We start from the raw sequence: 12662 nt of genomic DNA on the forward strand, positions 1-12662 counted from the left end.
CCTCTATTCAACTTTGAAAGAGTTTCTTATGTCCAAAATACACTCTAATTTCAATTTTGATAATCCTGTGATTTCAAAGGTAGTTTCTATGTATTACTGAAAGCTTGATTTAAACACTAGCATTTTAGGAAATAAAGAAAAAGCCTTACTTTTAAAGTACTGCCATAGTACCTATGAAGTTAATCTGGTAAGTGAAATGCTTTATGACATAATTTAATCAAATTAATGGTAATGTTTATTTCTACTCGTAAATTTATTATATTTGCACAAAATGGTAAGCATTGGATGTTATTGACATGTTCCTAGTTGCTCCTGACTGGAAAGTCCTCTAATTGCAACAGTCATATTTAGTGTATGGCCATCAATGGGGTATCAAGAGAGACTTGGAGCCTTTGAGCAGCTCACAGTTGTGTCTGCCACTTACAGACAGACTGCTAGTTGTGCAGACTGAGCATGCTGTATGATCCAGGAAGTGAAACATTAAAACAGCCCACTGCTCCCTCATTTCTCACAGACCTCCTTCACCACTTTATCATGCAAACTCTGCCTCTGTTGAGGTTTGAGGGTGCCGATTCATGGTCATTATCTTCTCTCTGGGTTATAAGAAACTTGAAAAAAATCCGTTGGTGTCATATAGGTATCAAAATATCAACATCATGGTTTGTCCAGAGTGATGCCCTGATAAATCCCAGAGTGATTTGAACAGTGAATAAAAAAGTATTTACAAAGTCCCCTTTGGGGAATGGTGAGAATGGGGAAAAATTCAACTTCCCCAATTCAACTTATTGATATTCTCACAAGCGGTGTGGACAACCAAAGCTATAGGCTGAGACCCCAATCTTGGGGTTTGTTCATATGAAACTTAACCCCACGGGGGATAGGTCAAGCCTACTTAAAATTAGGCCTAAGAGTCACCCCCAAGAGAACCTCTTTTGTTGCTGTAATGTGGCCTTTCTCTCCAGCCAACACAACAAGCAAACTCACCACCCTCCCCCTGTCTACGTGGGACATGACTCCCAGGGGTGTGGACCTTCCTGGCAACGTGGGACAGAAATCCTAGAATGAGCTGAGACTCAGCATCAAGGGATTGAGAAAACCTTCTCAACCAAAAGGGGGAAGAGTGAAATGAGACAAAGTGTCAATGGCTGAGAGATTCCAAACAGAGTGGAGAGGTTATCCTGGAGGTTATTCTTACACATTAAGTAGATATCACCTTGTTAACCAAGATGTAATGGAGAAGCTGGAGGGACCTGCCTTAAAATGTAGAGCTGTGTTCCAGTAGCCATGTTTCTTGAAGATGATTGTATAATGATATAGCTTTCACAATGTGACTGTGTGATTGTGAAAAAACCTTGTGTCAGAGGCTCCTTTCATCTACCTTATCAACAGATGTGTAGAACATATGGAATAAAAATAAATAATAGGGGCAACAAATGTTAAAATAAATTTTAGTTTGAAATGCTAGTGATCAATGAAAGGGGGGTGTAAGGGGTATGGTATGTATACATTTTTTTTCTGTTTTCTCTTTTTTTCTTTTTCTGAATAGATGCAAATGTTCCAAGAAATGATCATGATGATGAATATGCAACTGTGATGATATTGTGAATTACTGATTATATATATAGAACGGAATGATCAAAATAGTAATGCTTGCGTTTGCTTGGTGTTTTTTGGTATTTAAAAAAATAAAATAAAAAATAGAAAATACCAACATCATACATTGTAAAGCAGTATCTTGAAGAAAGACCCAGAGCCAAATGACTTCCTATAAGCCCTTCACCCCTGAAGTGAACTTAACCTTAGCTGCAGGCAGAGTAGATAGAAACTTGTAGGTTCCTTGCCAGAAAGTAGTCTGAAGCTTTTACAAGTGGAAAAGATCCCATATCAAAAGCTGAGCAATATTGTGAGTGCAACACAAATGTAAAAGACAGTTTTTACTTTTATTTCTTTCCATCCCACACATACCTGTTACCTTAGCCCTGTGAGTTTTGTTTCCAGAAATGAGTCTTCCCATCTTCACCCCCAACAGCCTCCACTTAATAAGAGAAAATGCAAGCTTCATGCAAGTACTTTGAACAAAAGTGTCATTTTTCTTTACAAAGTATGCTCCACAATCAGCAGTGTTTCGGTATAATTTGCTCGAAGACTTTCATAATTTCTCTTACTAAAAACATTTAAGACTTTAAAAATAATAAAAATAATTAAGACTTTAATAATTTCATTTATTCTTTTTGACACGTTTTGATCATTGGCAGCCCCTTAAAGTTGTTTCCTCTTGATCCCACCCCATGCAGTGCTTCATAGTTTTCTTGTTTTGTGGTACATCAGGAAGGATCAAGAGCATGTTGTAAATTCCTGCTCCAAACTCAGAACTAGCCGTCTCTCCCAAAGAGCTCCATGTGGAATGGTATTTAGAGACCACAGTCTCTGTGTTGCTACTGGATTGTCCATTGTTTATAGGCCTTTTTGGTAAATAGAACCAGGAAATATAATACTTCTTAAAAGAAAGACATGCATTATGAGATCATACTGCTGTATTTCCAGTTCTGTTACAGAATTATAAGATTCTTACTTCGTTTCATGATTTTATGGTTATGTCTCTTTTCCTCTTATGCTGAAAATCTTGGTTCTTTTTAGCATAACTTTTTTATTATACAATATACATAATACGTTTCTGATAACTGCTATTACCTTCTTGTAATTACATGCAATTTAAGATTTCTTTGTACCTCTCTTTGTTCTTGGGTTATTGATTGTTATAATCCTCAGAACAACCCTGTAGATAGAGTGAGCATGTGAAGAAATCAAAGTCTGGAAGCCAAATTGTACTAGATTGAACAGCAGGTAGCAGTGGACAAGCGAAGTATAGAATATAGACAGCTCTTTGGAGAAAGGGGTTAAAAGAAGCAGAAAGGTGGTTGGAAAGAGTGCTGAGGTCAAGGGTGGATTTTATTTTGTTTTGATTTGTTTTGTTTTTTTAAAGGTAGGGGGCTACCTCAGAAGAGCAAGCCTCCTGAGGAGTCAGAGTGAATCCCCACTCTAGAATAAGACTGAAGAAAGCTGGCGTGGACAGGAGGGAAAGAAGAGGGTGGCTGTAGGTGTTGTAGGAGCGTGGCCTCCATGACAAGAGGTTGAGTTACTTCTAGCTCAGTGGTTTCCATTTCCCTGTACTTTGGAGGTTAAATGCTGAAATGAGAGAAGAAGTATTGGGGGTAAAAGGAAAGTTGTTCTAGTTTGCTAGCTGCTGGAATGCAATGTACCAGAAACTGGATGGCTTTTAAAAAGGGGAATTTAATAAATTACTTGTTTACAGTTCTGAGGCCAAGAAAATGTCCCAGTTAAAACAAGTCGATAGAGATGTCCAATCACAGACATCCAGGGAAAGATACCTTGGTTCACAAAGGCTGATAATGTTCAGGGTTTCTCTCTCAAGTGGAAAGTCACATGGTGAATACAGTCAGGGTTTCTCTCTCATCTGGAAAGGCACATGGCGAATACAGCATCATCTGCTAGCTTTCTCTCCTGGCTTTCTGTTTCATGAAACTCCCCAGGAGGTGTTTTCCTTCTTCATCTCCAAAGCATTGGTTGATGGACTCTCTGCTTCGTGGTGCTGCAGCATTCTCTGCTCTCTCTGAATCTCCTCTTTCTGCAAAATGTTTTCTCTTTTATAGGATTCTAGTAAACTAATCAAGACCCACCCAAATGGGTGGAGACATGCCTCCACCTAATCCAGCTTAACAATCACTTTTGATTAAATCACATCTGCGGGGGGGTGATCTAAATACAGTTTCAAGCATGCAATGCTGAATAGAGATTAGAAGAAATGGCTGCCTTTACAAAATGGGATTAGGATTAAAACATGGCTTTTCTAGGGTACATGCATCATTTCAAACCAGCACAAAAGTAGAACACGTTTGATTTTGCAATAAATTAATGAGAATGCAATAACTAGGAAAACTTAGTAGAACTTGAGAAAACATTGAATTTCTAGTTGGGGTAGTTCTTAGTAGCACCAATCTGTAGCTGCGTACCTCCAGACATTCTCTTCTAGCCTGGCCTGCAGCCCTCAGCAGCCTGCACAGGTGCTAGTAGAGGGGCTGAACTAGGGGTAATGCCTCGTGGATAGAATGAAAGGATACCATATTAGAGAGAATTGAGGGGCAAAAACGAAATTAACAATAACAACCATGCTATTTCCTCATTTAATCAGCACGCTCACTATGCTTTATCTTTTGTGTTTGTCTTGTTTGGTATTCACCGATGAAAGAGGACATGGGTACTTCCATTTTCTCTAGTTTACAGGTTAGAAAGGTAAAATAACTTCATCAAAATCATGCAAGTTAGTGTGGATCCTGAAGCAGAATCTGTGTCACTCTTCATGAGCAACATGTAGCCAACAAGAGGAAGCAGACGGCTCTAGGTACTGGGGAACTGGTAACAACAGGTGAATGGTGACATCCAGAATAACTTGGAATGAAAAGGATAAAAGCTTGTGGGCAGAGAGCTGATCAGTTACAAGCAGTATTTTGGAGGTGGTAATGCTAGTAGGGTATAGCCACCGGCTTGAGTAGCTGAAGTGAGCAGCAGGGCAATGTTTTAGTTCCTGGTGAGGAAGAATTAGGGATCCAGTGAAAGAGGAGCCAGAGTGTTGGGGGCGATCGAGCAGCACACAGACCTACCTTTAGCAACTCTACTGTTCATAAGGGTTCTTCACTGAGTATTTTCCAGCACTCTTTAATTCTTCAATTCTTTCTTTCTTTTTTTAATACGTGGGCAGGCACTGGGAAACAAACCCGGATCTCCAACATGGCAGGAGAGAACTCTGCCACTGATCCACTGTGACCTGCCTCAATTTTTTCTTTTTGCAGCTACAGAAATATAACTAATTAATCAATTGTCCTACCCAGCTGTAGCAAGGATGCAAGATTATTGTAGTAGGTAAAATCAGTTCAGCTAATATTTCAGCATTTAAAAATTTCCATTTGAACCATTCTTCTCGGCAAAGGGAGGGGATATATATGTCTATGTATTTCTATGTATCGGCTAAGATTAAGAGAAAGTGATAGGAGCATATAGTCATGTGCAAGTATGTTAGAGGTAGCATTTTTTTGTAAAAGCAAGAGGTTTTAAAGAACGAAAATACCCCTTACCATGGGATTGGTCAAATGTAGGACTGCATGCCCGTGCTTAATGTTATCTCTCTTCACTGCTCAGAGGTGAGCTCAGTGCACCAGCAACATCAAGGGCATGGCTGGGTGGCTCGGTAGAAATGCGGCATCACAGGCCCACCCCAGATCTACTGAATCAGTCTACATTTTTCAGAGCTCTCCAGATAGGTCATATTCACATCAAAGTTCAAAGCACTATGGTAACATTTTTAAAAAACGAGGTAAACTACAAGTAGACTGAGACAACCTCTTGTTTAGTGAAAGAAATGCAGAACTAGAATGACATCACTTCTGTCATTTTTTTTTAACGCAGAATAAAATTATGTTTTTTTTTAATACTTTTATTGACAAATCTTCACACAGATACAGTCCATACATGGTTTATAATCAGTGGCTCACAGTATCATCACATAGTTGTGTATTCATCACCATTATCATTTTTAGAACATTTGCCTCCCTCTCATTGACTACTAGTATTTCAATCTGCTCAATTTATTTTACCCCTTACCCCCAATTATTTATTTATTTATTTATATCCATTTTTTTTTTACTCATCTGTCCATACCCTGGATAAAAGGAGCATCAGACACAGGTTTTCATAATCACATAGACACATTAAAAAAGCTGTTTTGTTATACAATCATCTGTGGAAATCAAGGCTCCTGGAACATACCTCAGTAGTTTCAGGTATTTCCCTCTAGCCACTCCAATACACCATAAACTAAAAAAGGATATTTATATAATGCATAAGAATAACCTCCAGGATAACCTCTCAACTCTGTTTGAAATCTCTCAGCCCCTAACACTTTATTTCCTCTCATTTCTCTCTTCCCCCTTTTGGTCGAGAAGGCTTTTTTCAATCCCATGGTGCTGGGTGATACACGTCATAAAAGACAGAGTGCACCAGACCATTTAGGAGATGATTTTCTTCAGCCTATTGCAACGTGATCTCTCATTAATAAGAAACTTTTCCAGGAGGAAGGGGGGAGAAGGTCCTCAACTCTGGTTGTAGGAGGGCAGGTTGGTCCTTTGCAATTAGCTATTTCTAGGAGTGCAAGCCTGTGGGGGATTTTAACCATCACTGTTTTCCAAGAGCACAGAGCTCAAGTAAATTTGAACATGGTTAACCTCGAGCCTTTTAACATGTGAAGAAAATAATAGAATTGAGTGGTATGGTCAAAGAGAAATGTTGCTTTGTGTGTATAACTAAAAATTATAAAGAAAATATTGATCCAGTTAACATAACACATTATTTTTATACCTACCTATGCCAGTTACCTCAAGAAGCCCCAAACCCCATGTCACACCATCCCCGTACATCACCATTGTTTGTTTAAAGCCCTGCTGAAGTGCTTCTGGACCCCTTCTGTATCTCCTTGCTCAAGGGTGGCTGTTTATTTACAGTGCAGCACTCAGACCAGAGGTGAGATGAGCTGCTTCCCATTGCCCCTCCCCCCTTGGAAACTCCAGTCATGAATCTTACATGTCAGAGTGAGAGGCTCTTGCTGTCCTCTGACCTTCCTGCAGCTGCCATGCCCATGGCACCCATACTTGTGGATACTAGCAGCTATAATCCTGCCATCGTTTCTGTTTCAGGTAGACCCTTATAAAAACCACGTCCCACAATCCTCACACCCATGGGAACCGCCACCCCATTAGTGCTGCCACCATTTCACTGCCTATGAAATGTCTTCACTGGTTTCTTAAGCTTGAAACCCTTGATCAATGATCTTATCCCTGCCTTTAATACGCCCTCATCACTTTTGTCCCACTCATGTTTTGTTGGAATAAGTTGGCAAAAGCCCAGCCTGGCTAAATCCAACTGCTCATGTCTACACTAGTGCACCTGAACTTAATGACAAAAACACCACCGGGTTTCCAGGTCTCCCTTTAAATTTGCGACCATACACCTCCAGTGTCGGGACCTGGGGGTTGGCCTGTCATGTCCGCTCGCTCTCCCACTGTCCCAGGCAACCAGTTCAAACGTGCTTTTTTTAAACATGGCACACTTTTTCCACCACCCTCACTTTAAGCTGCTGGCTTGCTTCCCGTTTCACTGAGAAGATACACACAATCAGATTCTACAGGCTTCTGCTCCCACCCCTCCCACCCACTTACACTTACTCCTGGTGCTGTTCAGGAATCCATTGGCTACAAGGTCTTTTGACTCACTGGCGCTCTGTTCCCTCACTAAACACCTTAGCTACTTCCCATCTCCCCTGCACTTTACTCACTCTGTTTCAATCCCTGTGCCTTTGATAGAGCTAGTGCCTGTGTATCCACTGTTTCCTCTGCCCATCGTGGTCTCCCAGATGTTTGCCCAGCCCACTCCTTGCCTTCTGCAAGTCTTTTAGCAAATGACACCTTCTGTAAGCACCATGTTCAGAGTTCCAGCCTCACACCAATATACTCTTCCCCATGTCTGCTCTGTTTTTCCTCCATGGCCCTTACATGCTGGCACACCATACAGTCTGCTTCTTTTGTTGGTCGTTGTCTTCTCACACTGAAACACAAGCTTGATCTGACAGGAGTTTGGGAGTCTCTTGTTCACTGCTGTAACCCCAGCACCCAGGTGGTGCCTCGCTCATGGTAGATATTCAATAAATAAAATAATCATCTTGAATGAAATATTTTTTTTTATCTTGGGTGAAATAAAATAAAAGAAGGGTCCTGTCACCTTTTGTTTTTATTTTTTCATGGTGTGGGGTAATATTATTTGATATTACTCAAGAATAGCTATTTGCATTTATATCAGTATAAATATTCAGCCCAATTTAGAAATACAGTAAATAGTAGAGAAATGCAGATAGGTGCCAATACTTATGGAGTGTTCTCTTTCAGGTGGCACCCTTGGGGGTAAGAAAGTTTCGAGTATTACCCCACTTTATAAATAAGTAAGCTAAGAAACAGATATTGGGGTACCTTTTCCAAGGTCAGGAAATGAGTGGTAGAATCAGTATTTAAATCCAAACTTTCTCCAGCGCCTATGTTCTTTCTGTTTTTTTGTTTGTTTGTTTTGTTTTTTACCTAATTTTATGCTTAGAAAACGGTTGCAAGGATACCACAGTGAAACCTCATATATTCTTTACTTCAGAGTCACCATATGTTTGTATTTTCCCCACTTAACACTATTCTCTATACATTTTTTTTTCTCGAATGTTTTGAAGGTATGCTGTTGATATGGTGTTCCTTTATGTCTAAATATTTTCTGTGTGTTTCGTAAGAACAGTGACATCATCTTAGACAGTCACATTATCATATCAAAATCAGGAAATGTAATGCTGATACAGTACTGCTTGCTGTCTAATCCCCAGCCCACGTTCTTATTGCACCGCAATGATGCTTTCATAGCAGTGCCCCCGTGTGCCTCTCAGTGCTGCCCTGTGTCAGAGTACATCCAACTGAAAGCCCAGCCTGTGTTCTAGCTGATAAGCTATAGACAGCTGTCCTGTCCTCTAGAGCTGTCCCCTGCGGTGCCCCAGCCTTTAGCATGCAATGTAAGTGGCTCTTCAAGGGACGAAGATGAAATACACAGTAAATGTTGTTAGGACCAAAGCATGCCATTTGAAGAACATTACTCAGTTGTGCATTTCCATTATTTTCATCTGCTCTGACTGTTGATATTATCAGTAAGTTCCTGCCATCTTGACCGATTTGTCCTGGCCCACACGTGAAGTGCTGGCCTTTCCTCTTGGCGCCCTGGGGATCTGTGGTTATATCCTGCATATTCTCTGTGTCCACCACGTGTCACAAGCATTACTTCCTAGAGGACTATAAACTCGTAGTGACCTTGCTTTGAACCTGTGTCCAAAGTTAAGACTGTTGTCCCTGAGTCATAACTGTCACTTTCTGCACACTGCACTGTTTGCTCTATCTGTGCACTGTGCTGTGCTGTCTGTTCACCACACCATCTGCCCACTGCACCATGTGGCCACTGCGCTTGTCCTCTGTGCGTTGCTTCATCTGCTCGCTGCTCTGTGTGCTCCTGGAGTGCCTGCCGACCCAGCAAGTTGATTTACCCAAGAGCTTTGAGCACAAGATGATTGAGTGGATGGATGAATTGATGCTAGTCAGGAGGCTTTGCAGCCTGTGTGTTCAGACACCCTTATCACCAGTTGTTTATGTTCAAGTAATTTAAAATTAATTAATTTATTGAAGGTATACATGTAAATTCTATGATTTTTTACCATTACTCATGATTTGGGGGGAAATTACTAATAAAACTCTTCCACAAATTGGGATCTGCTAGTTTTTTTGTAATTTTTTTCTTTAAGGTTGAATATTAGATGTTCACAAGAATCTTTAATTGTTTATTGGTCTTTGTTTTTTGTTTTTGTTTTTCTAGTTTTCTTGTAAAAATAATATTTGGGTGGCTCTGCAGTGCTGGAAGATTCTCATTGTTTTTTTGCTATAAGTTCTATGTATAGTGCTAATTGTTACTAAAATAGGAAATTACATTTTAAAATGTTAATGTTTCTATAAACTGAAGTCGATCATATTGAAAAATAAGGTCTGCCAATAGTCAACTAAAAGCATTTCAGTTTTGTATCTGTTTTTACAGTGTGCCTTGAAATATGAACGTGTGTTTTCTTTTGTATTGAAATAATCTGTTTCTATTTTTCTCTTTCTTCTTCTTGCCTCTTTATAAAGGAGTCAGTCACTGCCAGCATAAAGTTAAGAAAGCTAGGCGCTTTCTCCCTTTGGTCTTCTGTTCCCATGAACCTTCACCTACGGGTATTGCATTCACTTTGCACAAGCTCTTATTAACCAGAACTCCCCCAGATGCTAATGGGCTTGTCCTAAGCAGAGCTCTGAGAATAACTTCAATATCAGTGTGTGTGCTGTCCGCTGTCAAGAAACGATAACTGGGGGAGAGGTTTCGTGTCTGACGTCTTTGGGCTGCTCTCTTGAATAGACTGCTTTGTTGGCTTCTTTGTTTTTAAATGCATGACAGGGCAAGAAGTAGCTTCCCAATTTCATTTGGATTGTCTTCATATTCTACCCACAGGGACCAGCAGGTACCACATTTTTTGTATTAAGTACTTGGTGATGTGGGGTGCCAATGAATGAATGAAAGAGCATGGATGCAGCGAGCACCAGTTGTCTGCTTTCCATGCTCAGGGAGACAGCCATGCCATTCAGATAGTGTTCTAGGGAGGCAAAGATCATTTATAATAATTGGAACAATGATTTTTCCAGGCACTGTACAAATTTAAATGAGACTTGAGCTTCAGGTCCTGCCCTCCTGAGAGCTTAGGGTACTGGGCCTGGCCTACACCACCTTATAATAATAGAGTCTCAGGGGCTAGTTGGAGTAGCCATGCTCTGAGGGCTTATTTCCCTTGTCACTTAACATGCACATTAATGACTAATTTATCTTCTTTCCTTATCTAAAAAGGCACAAATTCCCTTTGAGGAGGATAGAAGCCATTTTTAACATTTAATTTTGAGAGGCAACCAAATTAATTTTGCTCATTGTGGTAGAAGTCAGTTTAAACTCTATAATAGTGTGTGCAATTTTGTATAATGTCTTGACAACTTAAAACTTGGAATCATGCTATAAGTCCAAGTAAGCAAACTCACTGCTGTAATCTTTCCTTTATCTTTTAAATTTGACTCTGGGGGGGTAATTTTTTTTTCTTGCACTTTGATTTACTTGTCATTTTAATAGTGTGTTTTCCCCTCTCTTCCCTCTTCTCTCTCCTGTTTTTCCTTCCCTTTGTTCCCTCCCCCACCCCTTTCTTTGCATGCCACCTGGATCTACAGATGAAATTAGTGGGGACGGTAATATTTACTTTCACGTTTGTTACTAATGTGGAATAATTATTATTTATTGATATAAATACACTTAAAGTACAGCTCAGTATTTAATGAAAGGTAAAATGTGACTTTGATCCAACAAAACAGGCGCAAAGAATGATCTAAGATGATCTCATAAAAATTTTTGAGACCTTTGACATGGAAAGGACAACAGTTTTGTATCACATCTCAGTAAATTGGAGTTTTATGTGTCTGTAGTGAATTTTCTATATTTCATTATTAAAACTTTAGAATTGGGCAGTGCGACAATGGCTCAGTGGCAGAATTCTTGCCTGTGATGCTGAAGACCCGGGTTGGATTCCTGGTGCCTGCCCATGCAAAAAAAAAAAGAAAAAGACTTTAGAATTGTAGAAAATTGTCAAAACAATTCAGCAGAATTAGTCATACTTGAAAGTGGCAGTAAATGAGAGGGATCCAGGTACTATATTCCCCATCTGTGATATATATACTAATTTGTAATTCTGGGGTGAGGTAGTGAAAAGAAAAGAATGAAGAGTCATTTTTAAGAATTATGCTAACGGAAGTAATTAGAGAAATATCAGCAATAGTGATTGTGTTTCAAACTATTGATAGTAGCACTTAATAAATACTAAAAATTTAAAATTTAGTGTCTGTTCCGGTTTACTTCATGTACTGTCTGCACCAAAACTATATCAAAGGAGTAAAAATTATAAACTGAAATTAAGGGAAATTGCATTCTCTCATGATTACATGAAAGGATGCTTTTACTAAAGATTCCACCTAGGATACAAATCTTTGTAATAGAGATCAACAGCTGGAGTGTGACAAGCAAAGCCTTTGTGGTGAAAGGTCTAAACTGAATGTGAATTTTGAAAAACGTGTTCTTTATCGCATTTGAAGTCAAAAGATCTGAACTTTGTTCCTAGATTTGTTCCTTGGGGGTAACAAACTAGTCTCTGCCATTCGTGGGGAACTTCCTGTATGCAGGACATTTACATGATTCCCAATTCTCAGAGCAATCTCACAGAATATCACATATTCACTATACTGCAGGTGAGGCATCTAAGGACCAGAGGCTTGGGAGGCTGGTGCAGGGCTGCCAGGAGACTAGGTCAAGGGCTGCTAGGGAGGGGAGGCTGGTTCAGGGCTGCTAGTCATGTTTCTCAAGCTTTCACCTTTCCCAGTCCTGCCACCAGTTTGAATGATTTTGAGCAATTTAAAGCAATTTACGTAATCTCTTGTGTCTTCATTTGTAAAATTGCTCAAATGGTTTTGGGAATGTTAATGATGAAGATGTCTACAAACAAAGGGTAATTACCTCATTTAACATGATACTTTATGTTTTACCCAGCATTTTCCCCTCATTAGAATTTCACAGTAGTGTGAATTACCCAGGGCTAGTATTCTTATCCCCATTTTGCAGATGAATAAAATAGCCCTGAAAGGTTTGAGCAATTGATCTAGGTCAGAAGTCTGCAAATTAAGGCCCAAGGGCAAAAATCTGGTCCATCTCCTGTTTTTTGTACTTCCCTTTTAGGGATGGATTTTATGTTTTTGAATGGTTGGAGGAAAAGTCAGAAGCATAGTATTTTGTGACATGGAATTAATATGAAATTTCATTGGTCATAAGTAAGGTTTTATTGGCATACGGTCACACCCAGTCATTTCTATAGAGGCAGAGCTGAGTTGCCTTGGGGCCTGCAAAGTCTAAAA

At 39.7% G+C, this 12662-nt stretch overlaps 1 protein-coding gene across 21 annotated transcripts in view; it reads left to right on the forward strand.

Annotated features, from left to right (window-relative positions):
* The window catches only part of PTK2 (protein tyrosine kinase 2), a 404029-nt gene that overhangs the window by 281637 nt on the left and 109730 nt on the right, over positions 1 to 12662 (forward strand). For 2 of the 21 annotated variants that reach the window (XM_077166701.1, XM_077166702.1), the window contains exons 14-15: positions 9819 to 9902; positions 10935 to 10952. The exons of the other annotated variants lie outside the window; for them this stretch is intronic. In XM_077166701.1, the coding sequence (XP_077022816.1) occupies positions 9819 to 9902; positions 10935 to 10952 (102 nt within the window). The remainder of the gene's footprint in view (positions 1 to 9818; positions 9903 to 10934; positions 10953 to 12662) is intronic. 21 annotated transcript variants of the gene reach the window in all.

Source organism: Tamandua tetradactyla, chromosome 6, assembly GCF_023851605.1.
Source record: "Tamandua tetradactyla isolate mTamTet1 chromosome 6, mTamTet1.pri, whole genome shotgun sequence".
Lineage (NCBI taxonomy): Eukaryota > Metazoa > Chordata > Mammalia > Pilosa > Myrmecophagidae > Tamandua > Tamandua tetradactyla.